The sequence below is a fragment of the Uranotaenia lowii genome, chromosome 2, assembly GCF_029784155.1.
Source record: "Uranotaenia lowii strain MFRU-FL chromosome 2, ASM2978415v1, whole genome shotgun sequence".
Classification (NCBI taxonomy): domain Eukaryota; kingdom Metazoa; phylum Arthropoda; class Insecta; order Diptera; family Culicidae; genus Uranotaenia; species Uranotaenia lowii.
In genome coordinates, this window is record NC_073692.1 from 296,994,836 (window position 1) to 297,009,965 (window position 15,130).

Consider the following 15,130-nt stretch of genomic DNA (forward strand, 5'->3'; position numbering starts at 1 on the left):
CATAGTAATAATTGTATCTAAAGGACACGATATGTTGTATCGTTTTTTTTTTATGAGAAAACCATTAAGTGAAGATTCCACATATGATACCACTCGCTCATTGTGAGTAGAAAAAAGCAAAAAAAATGAATGGTTACTCTACTTAACGACCCGTTCGCTGTATCGTAAAGTGCGTCCAAACGATTCCATTCCATGAAAAAAAGACTAGTTTAATCGTACATTAATAATCCAAAACTATAAAGCTGATCTTTCGTGTGTCTTGGGAGAAAGATCATGGAAATCGTTATTGTATAATACCGATTCATGCGGGTGTTCTGCGTCAAGTGACCGAAGCTCGATCCTTTCGATTAACTTTATCAAAGCTGTGCAACCCGTTGAAACTAGAACGTAAGAAAAATCTCGTAATTTTTAAAAAGCAATTTTTGTCGGTGTACGTAACGTTTCTTTTAGTGTATTTGTTTATGCCGAGTGTTGCACTAGTGTTGCACTGGTGCACCACTAGGTGCTGTCAAACTGTTTGTTTATTCGGACGGTGTTGCACTGGTTTTGACCTGTCGGAGTTAAACTTACGGACGGTGGCCCACCGATAATTTTGCCAGTGTTGCGAGAGAGCGTGTGAGTGAGGGAGGTAGCAATACACTGGCGACGATTTGTGTTTGTTTTTATCGGGTACGGTGGAACCAAGGCGGGTAAAGCTAGGTGTGTTCTTATACCAATGCACGGAATCGTCCATCTTGTGACAGGCAATCGTAATCGTAGGCATGGTAGGCGAACAATTCGCTGTCAAAAAGCGCACCGTCTCCACCCCCCACCAATGAGAAACTTTTGGTACCCCTTGCCTACTTTTCCTCAGTATGCACCCACCCTACTTGAGGCACTCTGGGTGGAACACTCCACGAGTGGAGAAAACAACAGTATTTGTCAAAACGTAACGCTTGCTGCGAAAAGGCTTTTGTTCGTGTTTATTTTTCTACGCAATTTTTTCACTCAACTCGCGAAACAGTTCCGTACCACACGCAAGAATCTGCGACAAAAATTCCAAAAATCGTATCAAATTCAGTTGCACCAACCAGTGAAACGTTCAGAAATCAGTAGGGCAGAACGCTAAAAATGATCCCGAAAAGCCATCTGGAGGTGGGAGTTAGGATCCGGATTGGACAGCACTCGGGAACGATCCGTTACGTTGGAGAGGTAGGAAAAATGATGACTGCTTTCGTGGGCGGAATTTGGCCTTGTTTTCTCGTTATGGCTCTATTTGGGACTTATTTTTTTTTGTGTGTTTGTGTTCCCCGTTCCAGGTGGCCAACACCGAGGGCGAATGGGTTGGCGTCGAATGGGACGATCCCCAGCGGGGCAAACATTCCGGAACGGTCAACGGGGTCGAGTACTTCCAAACGAGGTAAGTGATGTCTCTCCGGGGAAAGTAGCTAAGAGCGACGATTGTTGTTTTGATGTGATGACGTTGATGAGTCATCATCAATCGTTTTGGTTGCTTGAATTTGTCTTTTTCTCTACTATATCAGCGAAAGGGGCGAGGACGTTCCTTGTTGATAGCGATGTCTTCCTCATTTCAAAAACTAAATGCGTACCGGACATAGCGGATATGATGTTTTGTTTCTAAAACATCAAGCTATTGGACTTTTAATTCGGTTGATTGGGTTCATTTTATTTCGATGAATGGGTTGGTCCTTTGTTTAGCTTCCTGCTTAATTATTTGAATTAGGTAAATTCATTTCATTGTATAAATTAAACTTACTTTTGAGCCAATCGCTCTGCTGTTAAGTACTGTTTCTAGAATTTGGCTCTTAAGTCACTATAGATAATTAAGTACCTGGCAACTGAGCTTTATTTTAGATAATTCAAATTATCATTAATTTGAATTGAATTTATTGAATCGAATAAAATAAGATGACAGGAGAGGAAAACAGCAAGTCACTTAGTATTTTGTGAAAACAGTTTCAAGTTTTATTTTTACTTTCTCAATCATCGTTCGGTTAAATATGGGAATATTTTAATGCTAGATACAAAAATGTTAAAACAAAACTCGCTTAATAACTTATTCGGATAATTTGGCATATCTTAAACCTGCTTTGGAATTATGGATAACATATTGATAAAAAATCCTTTTTTATTTCTGAATTATATTTTTTGTTCATCAATTACCATGGCAACAAAATTCATATTTTTTTCTGCCGAATAATTTGAATTAGGGACTAAACCTAGGCACCAAAAATGCTGTTCTCTTGTACAATAAACGACTTTTTTTATTACTTTGAATCAAAACAGGACCAAATCCAAAGACAAATTTGTATACAGGGCTTAAATTTATTTGAATATCAATATCAGTCATTACAACATACACATTAATCGAAAGACTACGAGTTCAGTAATTTGTTTTACCAAAAAGGTATTTTCGGTAAACCATAAATTTTTCCACCGAACTTCATTAATGGTGTTTGAACTTTGAATTTTACAAATTCGTAAGTTTCTTAATCGAAAATATTAGGGATGAATCATCCCAGAGGATGAAAATCCCGTATAAAAAAAAAAATTAATCGAAAATCTCAAAGTGTCAATTTCCGGTAGAAAATGTCGAACCCCTTCATTTCATGATGTTGAAAACGTACGTTTCAACTCCTCATCTCAATTCGTACATTGATCATGCTGAACAGTTTCGCATGCCACGCTTTCGCGATAACTCCTTCCTGGAACGCATCAGCTGGCTTTTCTCAGTAGAGATGTGTCCCAAAGAAAGCAGACCGCTTCTCATGATCTCCCTGATGAACGCATATTTCAGGTCCAAATGCTTTATCCGCGCATTCTCCAGGTTCTGTGCTAACCATACCAATTTCACTTAGAAAATTTGTCAATCACAAACCATTCTTCACCTCATGGCAGAGGGCTCCAATTTTAACTTCGAACGATGAGAGGTCTGATCGTCTTGATCCAGATAACCTCTGAAACATCTTTTCCGGCGCTCAGGATGTCATTGACGTAGCACACACTCTTCAACGGAAAGATCGCGACATTCCGAGCCTCAACTTCCGTTACTTAAATCTATCAAGCCGAAGTTTTGTCCAGAAGGCCAAAACTAAGGCTGGGCTTTAAACGTTCAAGCTACAAACGGCCACAAATCGCGATGAGAAGCAGAACAAGTCCGCCAAAACACGTACCAGGAAGTTGTACCTCAACATGCTGACGAAAGTTGAATCCTGCATCATAGACGACGAAACGTATATGAAGGCCGATTTCAAACAGATCTTCGACAGCCAGTTTTTCACGGCCAAGGATAAGTTCAGCGTTCCAGAGAATGTCCTCACTCAGAAAATGTCCAAATTTGCGAATAAATTCCTGGTTTGGCAAGCCATCTGCACGTGCAGGAAACGGAGTGCACCTTTCGAGACCCAGGACACGATGAACGGACAGGTGTACATGAAAGAGTGCCTCCCTAAGCGGCTGATTGCGGGTCTGCGTGCCGACTGCCATAGGGCAAGGCGCAGGATGCAGAACGCAAGGACCCAAGAAGAGCGAACGGAGCGTAGACCACTCTTCACAAGCGCGAGATCGGCCCTCCGCAGGGCCATCAACGCAAGTAAGAGGGCACGTTTCAAGCAGTTATGCCGTGACGCCAACGACTGTCCATGGGGTGATGCCTATCGGATAGTCATGGGCAGGCCGCTGGCCAACAGTCCCGTATGACTGGGGCACCAGCGCCGAAGAGCGGATAACGGTGAAAGAACTTCGCGAGATCGCCAAGTCTCTCCAACCGTCGCAGTGAAGGCCGCGATCAGGGAGTTCCCCGATATGTTCGATATGTATCGTTACAACGATACGTGACGGAACGGGTGTTCCCTGACACGTGGAAACGGCAGAAACTCGGCCTTCTGCCAAAACCGGGTAAGCGTCCAGGAGACCCATCGGCGTATCGGCCGATCTGTCTACTGGATACAGCGGGTAAGGTCCTGGAGAAGGTGATTCAGAACCGACTTCAGAGATACACTGAAAGCGAGGGCGGACTCTCGGGGAAACAGTTTGGTTTCCGCCGAGGTCGCAGCACTGTAGATGCCATCCGCTCGGTCATTGAGGTAGCGGACAGAGCCAGGCTAACCAAGAGGAGAGGGCTCCGCTTTTGCGCGGTGGTCACTCTGGATGTTAAGAACGCCTTCAACAGTGTCAGTTGGACAGCGATTGCGTCGTCGCTCATCCAAATGAGGATCCCGGCATATCTGTATAGGCTTGTGGAAAGTTACTTTCACAATCGCCAACTGCAGTATATGACCGGCGAGGGTTTGCGAACACAAGAGGTCTCGGCGGGTGTTCCACAGGAGTCAATACTCGGCCCGGTTCTGTGGAATATCACTTACGACGAACTCCTACGAACGAGCCTCCCTTCGGGAGCTGAACTCGTAGGATTTGCGGATGATGTAGTCCTCTTAGGGAGAGGCTCCTCAACAGCGGAGGTTGAGCTACTGGCTACGGTAGCTATCCAGGCAGTGGAAAGCTGGATGCACTCCAAGTGCCTGCGTCTAGCCCACCACAAAACCGAGATGGTACTAATCACCAATCTTATCTCACCCCAAACAGGTACCATTGCCGTTGGACCGTGCAATATCGTGTCCAAACGCGCAATCAAGTACCTAGGAGTGATGATTGACGACAGGCTCAGTTTTACGAGCCATGTCGACTACGTGTGCAAGAGAGCGGCAAAGGCCACGGCCGCACTCACACGGATGATGTCGAACTCCTCGGCCATCCCAAGTAGCAAAAGGAGGATCCTGGCAAGTGTGACCACATCGATCTTGCGGTACGGAACGGGCAGTCCGCGAACGGTGTAGGACAAGGATTGAAAAACTCATTCAAACGAGCGACGGAACCTGCATCGCTCCGATTTTTGCTCATAAAAATGTCGTGGAACGCGAATGAGGTGTGAGCGAGAATCTCCTGTTCTCACGAATCAATCCCGACCAAAACGAAAACACGAACAAGGTTCCTGATTTCTTTTTACTTTGCTTCCCTCTTTGCACACAAAGTCGAGCATCAACCCGACGATTGCGTAGCAGCGAACTGGTTCGTGAAAATTTTTACCAACTCGCTCATGAGCCGTGTTAGTAATATTATTTTTTCCCGTGTAAAAATCTTCGTCCCTTTGCGAAGCTTGAGCTTAAAAAACACTAACAGCAACAGCAATACTGACGCCAAGCCGTGTTGGCTTTCAACAGCGTTAGCCAACAGGAATTGAAAAAAGAAGAACAGTGTACATACGGCCGGTACAGCCAATCCATGTTAGTGATGTTATTATTTTTTTCAGGTAAATATGCCGAGCCAAAAGAATACATTCGCTTCATGCTAGTGGTGTTATTATTGCTTCCTACGGAAGAATGTGCTTCACTTTTTGAAGCTACAAGCTTGAAGGAACATCAACAACATCAACAGCAACAGTGTACACTTGTGTAGGGCAAGCCAATCTTCAACCAAACGGTGCCCGGACGGTACGGACAAGCCGAAAGATTCTTTTTTATTTTGAACTGACGAACTTACTCCCCTAAACAGACAGCAAGCTTGGTATCTAAATTTTCACGAAGCAAATACGAGTCTCTCGTGATCCCGTTGCTCAGACTCGCTCGTGAATATTTTGTAATACGAGCAACAAAGAAACCGCCATCGTAGAATCGTTTTTGTTGCTATTCGTGATTGTATTGAGCACAAACGAATAGCGAGCCGGCGGCGAAGCATTCTCATGTGCGTTTCGATGAGTGAGCGATTTTTATAGTCCTTGGTGTAGGATGACTCCATCGACGGGGAGCATCTGAGCAGTGTGCGTCCGATCCCTTGATCGAAGCTACAAAGATAAGGCAACATCTTCTGCGTAGCGGAGGTCAGGGGTGCGCCGCGAACGTGTGTAGGATACCCCAATGTTGGGGGGTATCCGAGTAGTGCCGCTTCCTAAGAGGGAAACTGCGAGGATGAGACTTCACCTTCCTCGTAGCGGATCTCGAGGGAAGAGGGTTAACCACTGTCGGGGGATACCCATGGGTAGAGAGGCTCTAGATGCCGGGCGAGCCTCTCGAGTCTGTGTTGGATGTTGTCACCATCGGGAAACATCCGAGTCGTAGCGTTCCAAGTCCCGTACTTGTGCCGTGACAGGCACGAGTCCAGGACAAGCTGCTCTCGATCTGGCACACAACGGGCAGGAAAATCCGTGGGCCAAAAATCCTAGGGTTGCCAGCCAAGGGGGATAAAGAAGACCGGACATCGGTCGGAGTAGACTAACCCCATTGACGGGGGGCTGTCGAGTAGAGTGCGTCCGACCCCTCGGTTTGAAGCTACAAAGATAAGACAATACCTTCTGCGTAGCGGATGCCGTGGGTGCGCCGCGTTCGTGCGTAGGATGCTCCACCTTCGGGGAGTATCTGAGTAGGGCTGTTCTCAACGACAGAAGCTGCGGGGATAAGACTTGACCTTCTTCGCAATGGAAATCGTTGGGAAAGGGTTATTCCACGTCCGGGGAATACCCACGGGTAGAGTGGCTCTCGACGCCGGGTGAGCCATTCGAGTCGGAGTAGGATGACGTCTTCGTCGGGAATCATCCGAGTCGTTGCGTTAAGTCCCGCGCGTGTGCCGTGACAGGCGCGAGTCTAGGATAAGCTGCTCTCGATCAGGCACACGACGGGCAAGGTGGCAAACCTCGAACCCTTAAGATAAGAGGTTGGGCCTCAAGTCGTTAGAGGAGAGATCAGGCCTCAAACCTTCAGGTGGAGAGGTTTGTGTGGTCAACCCCGAGTCTTTATGATGAGGGTCGGGTCTCAAGTCGTAAGAGGAGGGATCAGGCCCCCTTATCAACAAGAGGAGGGGTACAAGTGGTCACCGCGAGTCATTGCGAGGAGAGGTCAGATTTCAAGACGTTAGAGGAGAGATCGGGCCTTGAATCGTGCAGAGGAGAGGTAGCCTCGAGTCGATGCGAGGAAGGGTCGGATCTCGAGTCGTTAGAGGAGAGATCAGGCCTCAAGTCGCGAAGAGGAGAGGTTTGTGTGGGAATCTCGAGTCACTGCGAGGAGATGTCGGTTCTCAAGTCGTTAGAGGAGAGTTCACGTGTCGAGTCGAAAGGAGGAGAGGTTTCGCTTAAAGTGGTCTCGTTAATGAGTATTGCCTTGGAGCGCATTAGCGCGAATAGACCTCCCACTATTGAAGCATAGTGTACTAAACAGTTCGAGGTGCGAACAAGGTTTGCGGCCCCAGGTGGACTTCATGGCTTAGGGGTACTTAGTATCATGAGTCGTCCAATTGCACCCATGGACCCAGAGTAGCATACTGGGGGGACTCGGTCGCTCACCGTGCCTTGGAATGCAATCCGTAAAAAGGATTTACCACCTGGGTGATCAACTAAAAAAAAAACGGCTGCTTCTTCTTCTAAAGGCCCACAACGTCCCAACAATCTTCTGGCCAGATTTGGCCTCAAGCCACTACTCCAAGGACGTGCTGAAGTGGTATGCGGACAATAAGGTCAATTTCGTGCCGAAAATGTTCAACCCCCCCAACACTCCGGAGCTCTGCCCCATCGAGAAGTACTGGGCAATTATGAAGTAAAAAACGACCTAAGGTAGTGAAGACAGTCGAGGAACTGAAGAAAGTATGGGTTTACGTGCAAAAAACGGTTGATTCACATTCTTTTTATTGTAAATTGTTTATTTGAAACGGCTCATACCTTTAGGCTTTAAGGAACCAAACCCGTTTTGTTTGATTGGGTGCTTATATCTACTAGATATTATCTAGTTCACTTTTAGAAGAAAAAAGAAGATATATTGATAATTGGTTTTTGTCGATGATTGATTTTACTTAAAAATGATTGATGTGTTTTGGAAGTTTTGATTTTCATAGTAATGTTAATGTTGTTGTTACCATGTTATAGTTGTTATAGTCATTCAAAAATTCGTATTTTTTCATCCACAGGCAACAAAACGCCGGCACAATGATCCGCAGCGAAAAGGTGCCCACGTTCTGGACCCTGCTTGAGGCCATCAATGACAAATATATCGTGACGGAGGATTCGATCCGCATGGATGCCGAGATATTGAAAGAGGTCCAGAAACAGTTGCATGCATCGTTGTTTGAGGTGAGTTAAAAATGCTCAAACTTTCTAAATCAATTTTAAAAAATAATTAGGGTTTTTTTTCGAAATTTCAGGTGGTTGGAATGGAGAAAATTGGTGGAAAGCAGAGTAATCTGAATCATCTGGTGGACGTATCGGTGGCCTGTTCACCGGTCAACTCTGCCGGGGATTTGTCCTGCTTTAAAAGTCTGCACTCTTTGGATGTTTCGGCCACCTTGCTTTGGAATTGGAAGATTGTCGGAGACATAATGGCCCAGATACCGACACTGCAGGAAGTGAATCTCTCCAACAATCGACTGATCAGCCCAAGTGATGATGAAATTTGTTCATTGGTAACCAAATTCCACAGTCTACGGAAGCTTATACTGAAGAAATGTGCGCTAAGCTCCTGGTCGGAATTGGTTCGACTGGCGAGGATGTGGCCCCTGATAGAAAGTCTCTCCCTGGAAGATAATGAAATGTCGATGATAACGGAAGAAAGCTACGAACTGGTACTGACGAAATTAAAAAGTTTGGATCTTCAGAACAACCAAATTTCAAGCTCGTCCTCGATTTTGGCCCTTGGCATGTTACCGGAACTGCAGGAACTTTCGCTAAATGGAAATGGAATACGTCAGATAACATTCCCGGATTGTCCCCACACCGAAAAGATTGCCCTGTTTCCCAAGCTGCAGACATTATACCTACGTGAAAATCCGATCGTCGATCAGTGTGGGACCTTCAACGAGCTGGATAAGCTTGCGCAGCTGCAACATCTAACGATCGATCCAGATCCGAGCGTTAGCTACGAGGAAACGGTTTCGCGAGTGGTCGGATCCATCGGAAGGTTGCGAATGTTCAACCGGTCCACGGTTTCGGATAAGCTGCGACGCGATTCCGAGTGCGACATGTGGAAGCTGTATGCCGTTCAGTGGGCCGCAGTTCGAAACGACGCCCAGCAGCTGAAAGCGTTCTTCAAGTCGCACCGAATGTACCCGAGGGTTATGGAGAGTAAGTTGCTCATTCAATTACTAATAACATTCCTAATTTAATTGAATATTTTATCTTTTCCAGGGCTTGGAAGTCCGGAGCAATTTTTACCATCCACTCGCACTGTTTCAAACATGTTGAATTTGTACCTGCTACATGAACGTACCGGGGAGATGCGCCAAAAAAAGGTTCCCAAAAGAATCAACCTGCAAACGTTAGAAAACTTGATTGTTAAATTGTTCGGGCACCCAGCTGGCGGTTATTCCGAGCTCGATGGTCCGCTGCAGCTGAAGCTGCTCGATCGCAAACGGGACGTTCGGATTCCGTTGGATAACCATGGTAAAAGTTTGGATTTCTACTCGGTCGAAGATCAGGACACGATTGTGTTTTAAAGAAAGAAAGCTTTCGTGATATTTATTTATTATCTCACATTCAAGAGATTTGACTTGATTTTTCTTAACAAAAAAAAATGTCGTGGCTTGTAGCACTTTTCCGCTCGCAGTTTCACGCTTTCTCCACGAGAGAAGCTTGCAGCGCGCCTGGATTTATTTTGAACGACTAGCTAACATGGATGTTTTTGATGAAACACACGAAATCGTTTACTTCACAAACAAAATTTATAAATAGAGCAAAAATGCCGATTTGGTTAATTTTTGTGGTACAAAAATTGAACTAACAAAGGAAAAACGAGACCAATCGTACTAAAAATTGTGTTAAATATGAAAACATTTAAAAGCAAAGCACCTCTTTTCACTTCCGGACGAATTGAATGACGCCATACTCGCCGGTGACCATCCACTGGTCGTCTTTGGCGTCCAGTTTATCCGAAAGCCCTTCCTGTAGGCCGCAGATCAGATCCGCTTTCACAGTGCGCAAGGTACAAAGACTCGTGGGAACGAATCCTCGCAGGGCGTCCCGGAATGGTGTTGTGTAAGGGAAGTTGAAGTCTCCCAGCAATTTCCTGTAGTTGAGATCACCTTTGAAAATCAGCAATTGCGAACGGGATAGTTCTTCATACAATGCGGGACATACATCCTGCATCCGACAAAATTCGTAAGGCGATGTCCAAAAGTTGTGGACCTCTTTAAGCACCAGTTCTCCGGATAAGAAGCGACTTTTCAATCGCTTTCCGAATGCACTCAACAGTGGATTTTCATGATCCCCCAAGGTGTCCAGCGTCCACTGCATATCCTTGGGAGTGACATCGGAAATGTACCACGGAATGGCTTTAACGTTGAAATTGATCCGCTGTGCTAGCCGATGTTCGATCATGAAATCTGCCAAACAAAGATCGGTGAACAATTCATAGCCGGAATTGTCGTTAATGATGTCAACTACGATATGGCCACCGGAATGTGTGAGATCCTTAACGCATTCCCACACCGGGACCGTATGATCGCTCACGATGCATTCGTCTAGTGCAGCCAGCAAACTGAACGGGTCACCGTCTTGCTTCACGTCCTGGCCAGCAGTAATCGACAAATCACACCGGTTTCCCCATAAGTTTAGCTGAAGAGAAGAAGAATGTTATCCGTCTATTTGTTCAGCTAACTTAGGAAGTATGTACACAGAACTCACCTTCAACATTTTCCGGAAAAATTCACCAACTTCAGTTTCGTCTTTGTTCCCTGCGTCTTGATTGAAATTCTCAATCGACTGCAGCACAGCGCCCATCGCTTCGTACGAGTTGGTCAACGCTTTATGCTTTTGCTGCTGAAAGTAATCGAGCTTTTTAAGCGCCGAGCTGCAAATAAAAAATAATCTAACATTATATCATTCCTTTCCAACAGAAGACATCAAATGCTTTACGTGTTCTCAAAAATGCTGTTCAACCGCCGGTACATGTAGGTCTCGGTGTACAGCCAACAGGCAGAGTAGAAGGAATTTTGCTCGCCCAACGAATCAATGAAATCGTTCCACAGCTTCTCGTCCCCCAGCTGACTGACTATAGGGTTCAGCTCCTTGTCGGTTTGCAGCTCATACTTCAATTTGGAAATTTCTCCAATAGCATGTTTCAACTCCTCGCGCGCTTCCTGTAACAATCAAAATTCGGGTAATTTAACTTGTTTTTTTTCTTAATTTTTTTTTCAAGTTCAACCTCGCCGAAATGATTCACGATTTGTTCTTTGTCCTTGGAAAGCTGATCGATAACCTGTGTGAGGATTACTGGTAAACGTTCCCGCATGGTGTAGTAAGCAAATCCTCTAGAAAAAAAAGAAACAAAAATGCATGAGACAATGCATACAGGGCCAATGGCAAAGGGTTAATAAGCTTATCAACTTCGATCTTTGACGCATATTTTCTTGCTTCTAATTACCGCTTGTACTGCGCCTTCAGTGGAACATTGTGAGGTGGCTTCTCGTCGATTATGTTGTACTTCGACTGGTAATCGGTCATTGTTTGTTTGGTTTTTTAAATCTTCTACCTAGAAAGACATCAGAAAAAAAAACTTTAATTTTTACCAAATTTGGAAATCAAAGCCCCTTGAGTCAGGCTTCTAAGAACGGTAGCCAAAAATCAATAGATAGTGGTTTATGGAACCATCTTAATCCTTTTGCTTTGAATATATGCAATCCAGAACCTACCAACACCAACCTTATGCACTAAAATTGCACTAAATGCGTTGTAAAATTGATTATAAAATTGAATACGCGAGCCACCGCGGACTACTATCGTCGCCACTTTTGCAATCACCTCTAGCGTAACATTTCAAAAGGGCGAAACTGCCAAATGTAAACAAATCGAGTTAACGGTCATTCCGGATGCACGCGGTTGCACTTTACCTATCAAACGCGGTTTCATCTTAAAATTACATAAAACTTTCAAAACATCGATAAAATTCAATTGGGCGAAACTTCCTGTTGATGCATTTTCGTTGGAACGTGAAGTTACGCCTATTCAAAATGGAGTGAATTTTTCTATTCGTGTAGAGCCAAAAGGCGTAACTGAGTTGACCGTGTGTGACAAAACGGCCTAATTAGTTTTTGCGTGTAGGATGAATGGGCGTAACTTCAAAACCAAAACAAAAACGGCCGATCAATTGGGCGAAACTTGCAGGCGTAACTGAAATCGAAAACAATAATAGGGCGAAACTCGAAAATCTCTGAAATTACGCGAAAAAAGTTGAAGTTCTTGATAACCATCGAACAATAAGTGAATATAATGCACATTTTTTGATTTTGTTGAACAAAAAGTGGTCGATTTTATAAATAGGATTTGAATAGGTGTTTCGAATTTTCAAACGCGTTTTTCTCGTTTCGAGCTAACTGCTAGTTTCGCCCTTTTTAAATGTTACGCTAGACCTTTTTGCGTACTCAATCAAAACAAAAGTTCATTTTACACGCAAAGCTTGAGAAACTCGAATTGTTTTATATAATAATTCAGCCCCAGCTGAACGGGAACAACATTTTAAAATGATGTGATGAAATTTCGATTCATTTTCCTACTAAAGATGTTCAATGCCACTAATGCCAGTTTTGTAATCCAAATTCAGTAACTGAAATTCATGGAAGGACAGTATAACTGAAATTCACGAACTGCATGAACAGTTTACGTTTAAGTTCAGTTACAAAAATTTCATATTCACTTGGGGATCCGAATTAAAAATAAGAGGCTCAACGCTAGATTTAGTACTTAGAATTCGAGAATTTTTCTTCTTTGGTTTGTTTTACATATAAAACAAAATAAAGAACAATGATTCTAAAATTCTAAGTATTAAGTCTAGCATAGAGACTCTTATTTTTAATTCGGATTCCCTAGAATTTGAAATTTTAGAACATAAATGTTCAACTGAATATTAAAAGTGAAAATTAAACAATTGCACTGCATTTTTAATAGCTTTTTTTTCGTCTGGTGCACACTAGACATATTGAAAACAAGTGTTAAAACACAGTTTTTAATTAAGTCCTCATCAAAGTCTAAAGAACTTTTTCCCTTTTAGCAGGTCCAATCCCCTTGAAAACGTTGAATTTAATCTGGATTCTAGATAAGGTACACCGGGGTAAGTGGGGACGCGGGGTAAGTGAGGACGGTGGCTATTAAAACACTACTGTGAACTATTTTTTCAAACTTTTAATGCAGAATGTTAAATTTACTTGTAATCTATCCAATAACTGTAAAAGAGAGACGGTTCCGACAATTACGGATGTTTACGGTGACTTTTTGTAAATTTACTATTTTAAACTACGATGCGGAGTTGATGTGCATCATTTTCAATCGCAAATTTCTCGTAAACTAGCTGGCAAAAATCTAAAATTTTGTCTCCAAACCCTACCTGGTGTAAGTGGGGACGGCTTTATACAGACTTGATGTTTACACATTTTTTCAATTTTCTCTCCTTCATTCAATACAACTTAGCTTTATTTAGCATTCAGATCATGAAAAGTTGGGTAAAGTGCTTGTTTTTTTTTTCTAAAATAAGTATACATATATCTTCGATAATATCGGATTTTACACAATAATCATTGAAAGATGCCTTATTTATAGTACCATGAACTTTTTTCAAAATTTCGGACGGTTCGTGCAATAAAGTAACGTATTCAACCGAAAAAACACAAATTTGTTGAAAATTTTCTGAGAAATCAAAGGGAAAATCTACCGTCTCCACTTACCCCATAAGGCGGGGTGAGTGAAGACACCAGCAGTGCATAACAATTTACGTGATAACATTTTTCGCTTTGCGTCTATCAATCTCATCTCTTCAGCATTTGTGAACAACATGTTCTGCATCACATTGAACGCGATTTCATCAAAATTAACCTACTGCTGTTTTTTTAATGATTTTTTAAAGTTGAACAATACGAAAAACCGTCCCCACTTACCCCGGTATCTTATCTACTTTTTGTTTAATTTAGCATGAGCATTGAACGCGTTGAACGCATTGAACATTATGAGAGTAATTCTAACAATTTTAATTAGTGTCCATTTCTGAAAACTGTAGTAAAATGTTGAATTTAATCAGGATTCAGGATATCAACCTTTGTTTTAATTTACCATCAGCATTGAACGCATCTAACAATCAAACGTTTTTGAAGTAGTATTCGTGCAACATTTGATCCGATTTATTCATCCGTTCTGCGAAGATGACTACATCATGAACATCGTCGTCATTCATTCAGAAAAGTTCATTCGCGTTCAGTTCGTGCGTGTGAAATTGTCGGGTTCGTTTTGTCGTCTCTGATTTAAAAGATCAATTTTCGTGTTTCGCGGTGCTGTCCGGTTCAGGAAGTGGCAAAATATTGCGTCCGAAAGTGCCTTAACGGTGGGAGACTGAGATTTTCTAGGATGGGGTAGCAGTTAATAGGTCGATTTTGGGAAATCGCTCCAATGGAGTTTTTCTCCTGCCATCCATCCATGTCACTTTTTTGGGCTAGGCCATCGAGACGTGAAGAAAACTAGTACGAAGAGTAAAAACATGTTTATACAAACAATGTGAGAAAGAGGGAGATAGTACTGCATCGATTGGTTTCACTCACTCCACTGGATTATTCCGCGCGGTTGCTTTGTGTGTATGTGCGAACGTGTTATTTGATCATCCTACACAAACGCACCGAGTAGGGATGTTTTCTTTCACTATACAACTGAGGTGAAGATTCGTGAAATACGTTGTCGGTGTTTTAAAAGTCGAAGAAAATATTTTAATTTGGTTTTTGTGAAAATACTGTGCTAAGTGTATTTAATGCAAATTAAAAGTGTTTTCGCGATATAAACCCTTAGATTACCCATCTTCAGCAACGAAAAAAAGTAAGTACGAATATACAGTAAAATCTAAACTGAAGTATTCTTAACAGTAAATAAGTGGAGTGGATTACACCAAGGTTTTTTTACGCGGGTTTTTTTACACGGTTTTCGGGAATTAACACGGATCTCGCGAAAACACAGTTTTTGAGAGAAAATATATAAGTCTTTTTCGAAGGAAAACACTTAGAATCTTTTTGTAGTTGGGAAAATCTTAACTCTGAGACTAAGAATGTGATACATGAATCCTGAGACCTGAGACCCAATACCTGAAACCTGAGACCCAAGACCTGAGACCTAAGACATGAGACTTGAGAC

The 15,130-nt window shown here is 43.0% G+C and overlaps 3 protein-coding genes across 7 annotated transcripts in view; 2 read left to right on the forward strand and 1 right to left on the reverse strand.

Annotated features, from left to right (window-relative positions):
• The first annotated feature begins 919 nt into the window (after window positions 1-919).
• On the forward strand, window positions 920-9,795 carry LOC129748158 (tubulin-specific chaperone E). Its single transcript, XM_055742669.1, has 5 exons — window positions 920-1,191; window positions 1,299-1,399; window positions 7,948-8,110; window positions 8,182-9,097; window positions 9,161-9,795. The coding sequence occupies exons 1-5, from the start codon at window positions 1,111-1,113 to the stop codon at window positions 9,466-9,468; spliced, it is 1,569 nt and encodes a 522-aa protein (XP_055598644.1). The 5' UTR covers window positions 920-1,110; the 3' UTR covers window positions 9,469-9,795.
• Window positions 9,480-11,787, reverse strand: LOC129748159 (damage-control phosphatase ARMT1-like). Of its 3 annotated transcripts, none has more exons than XM_055742670.1 (6): window positions 11,672-11,787; window positions 11,394-11,501; window positions 11,175-11,280; window positions 10,886-11,109; window positions 10,655-10,820; window positions 9,480-10,585 (listed from the first exon to the last, which is right to left on the reverse strand). In XM_055742670.1, exons 2-6 carry the CDS (start codon window positions 11,471-11,473, stop codon window positions 9,827-9,829), a joined length of 1,335 nt encoding a protein of 444 aa, XP_055598645.1. In that variant the 5' UTR covers window positions 11,474-11,501; window positions 11,672-11,787; the 3' UTR covers window positions 9,480-9,826. The 3 variants fall into 3 exon arrangements, with proteins under 3 accessions (XP_055598645.1, XP_055598647.1, XP_055598646.1); XM_055742672.1 differs by having other exon boundaries at window positions 11,666-11,783; XM_055742671.1 differs by having other exon boundaries at window positions 11,394-11,497; window positions 11,658-11,783.
• Window positions 11,788-14,217: 2,430 nt separating this feature from the next.
• Window positions 14,218-15,130, forward strand: part of LOC129748366 (rho guanine nucleotide exchange factor 11) — a 353,958-nt gene continuing 353,045 nt past the window's right edge. For all 3 annotated transcript variants that reach the window (XM_055742966.1, XM_055742968.1, XM_055742967.1), the window contains exon 1: window positions 14,218-14,818. The gene's annotated coding sequence lies outside the window, so the exon portion shown is untranslated. The remainder of the gene's footprint in view (window positions 14,819-15,130) is intronic.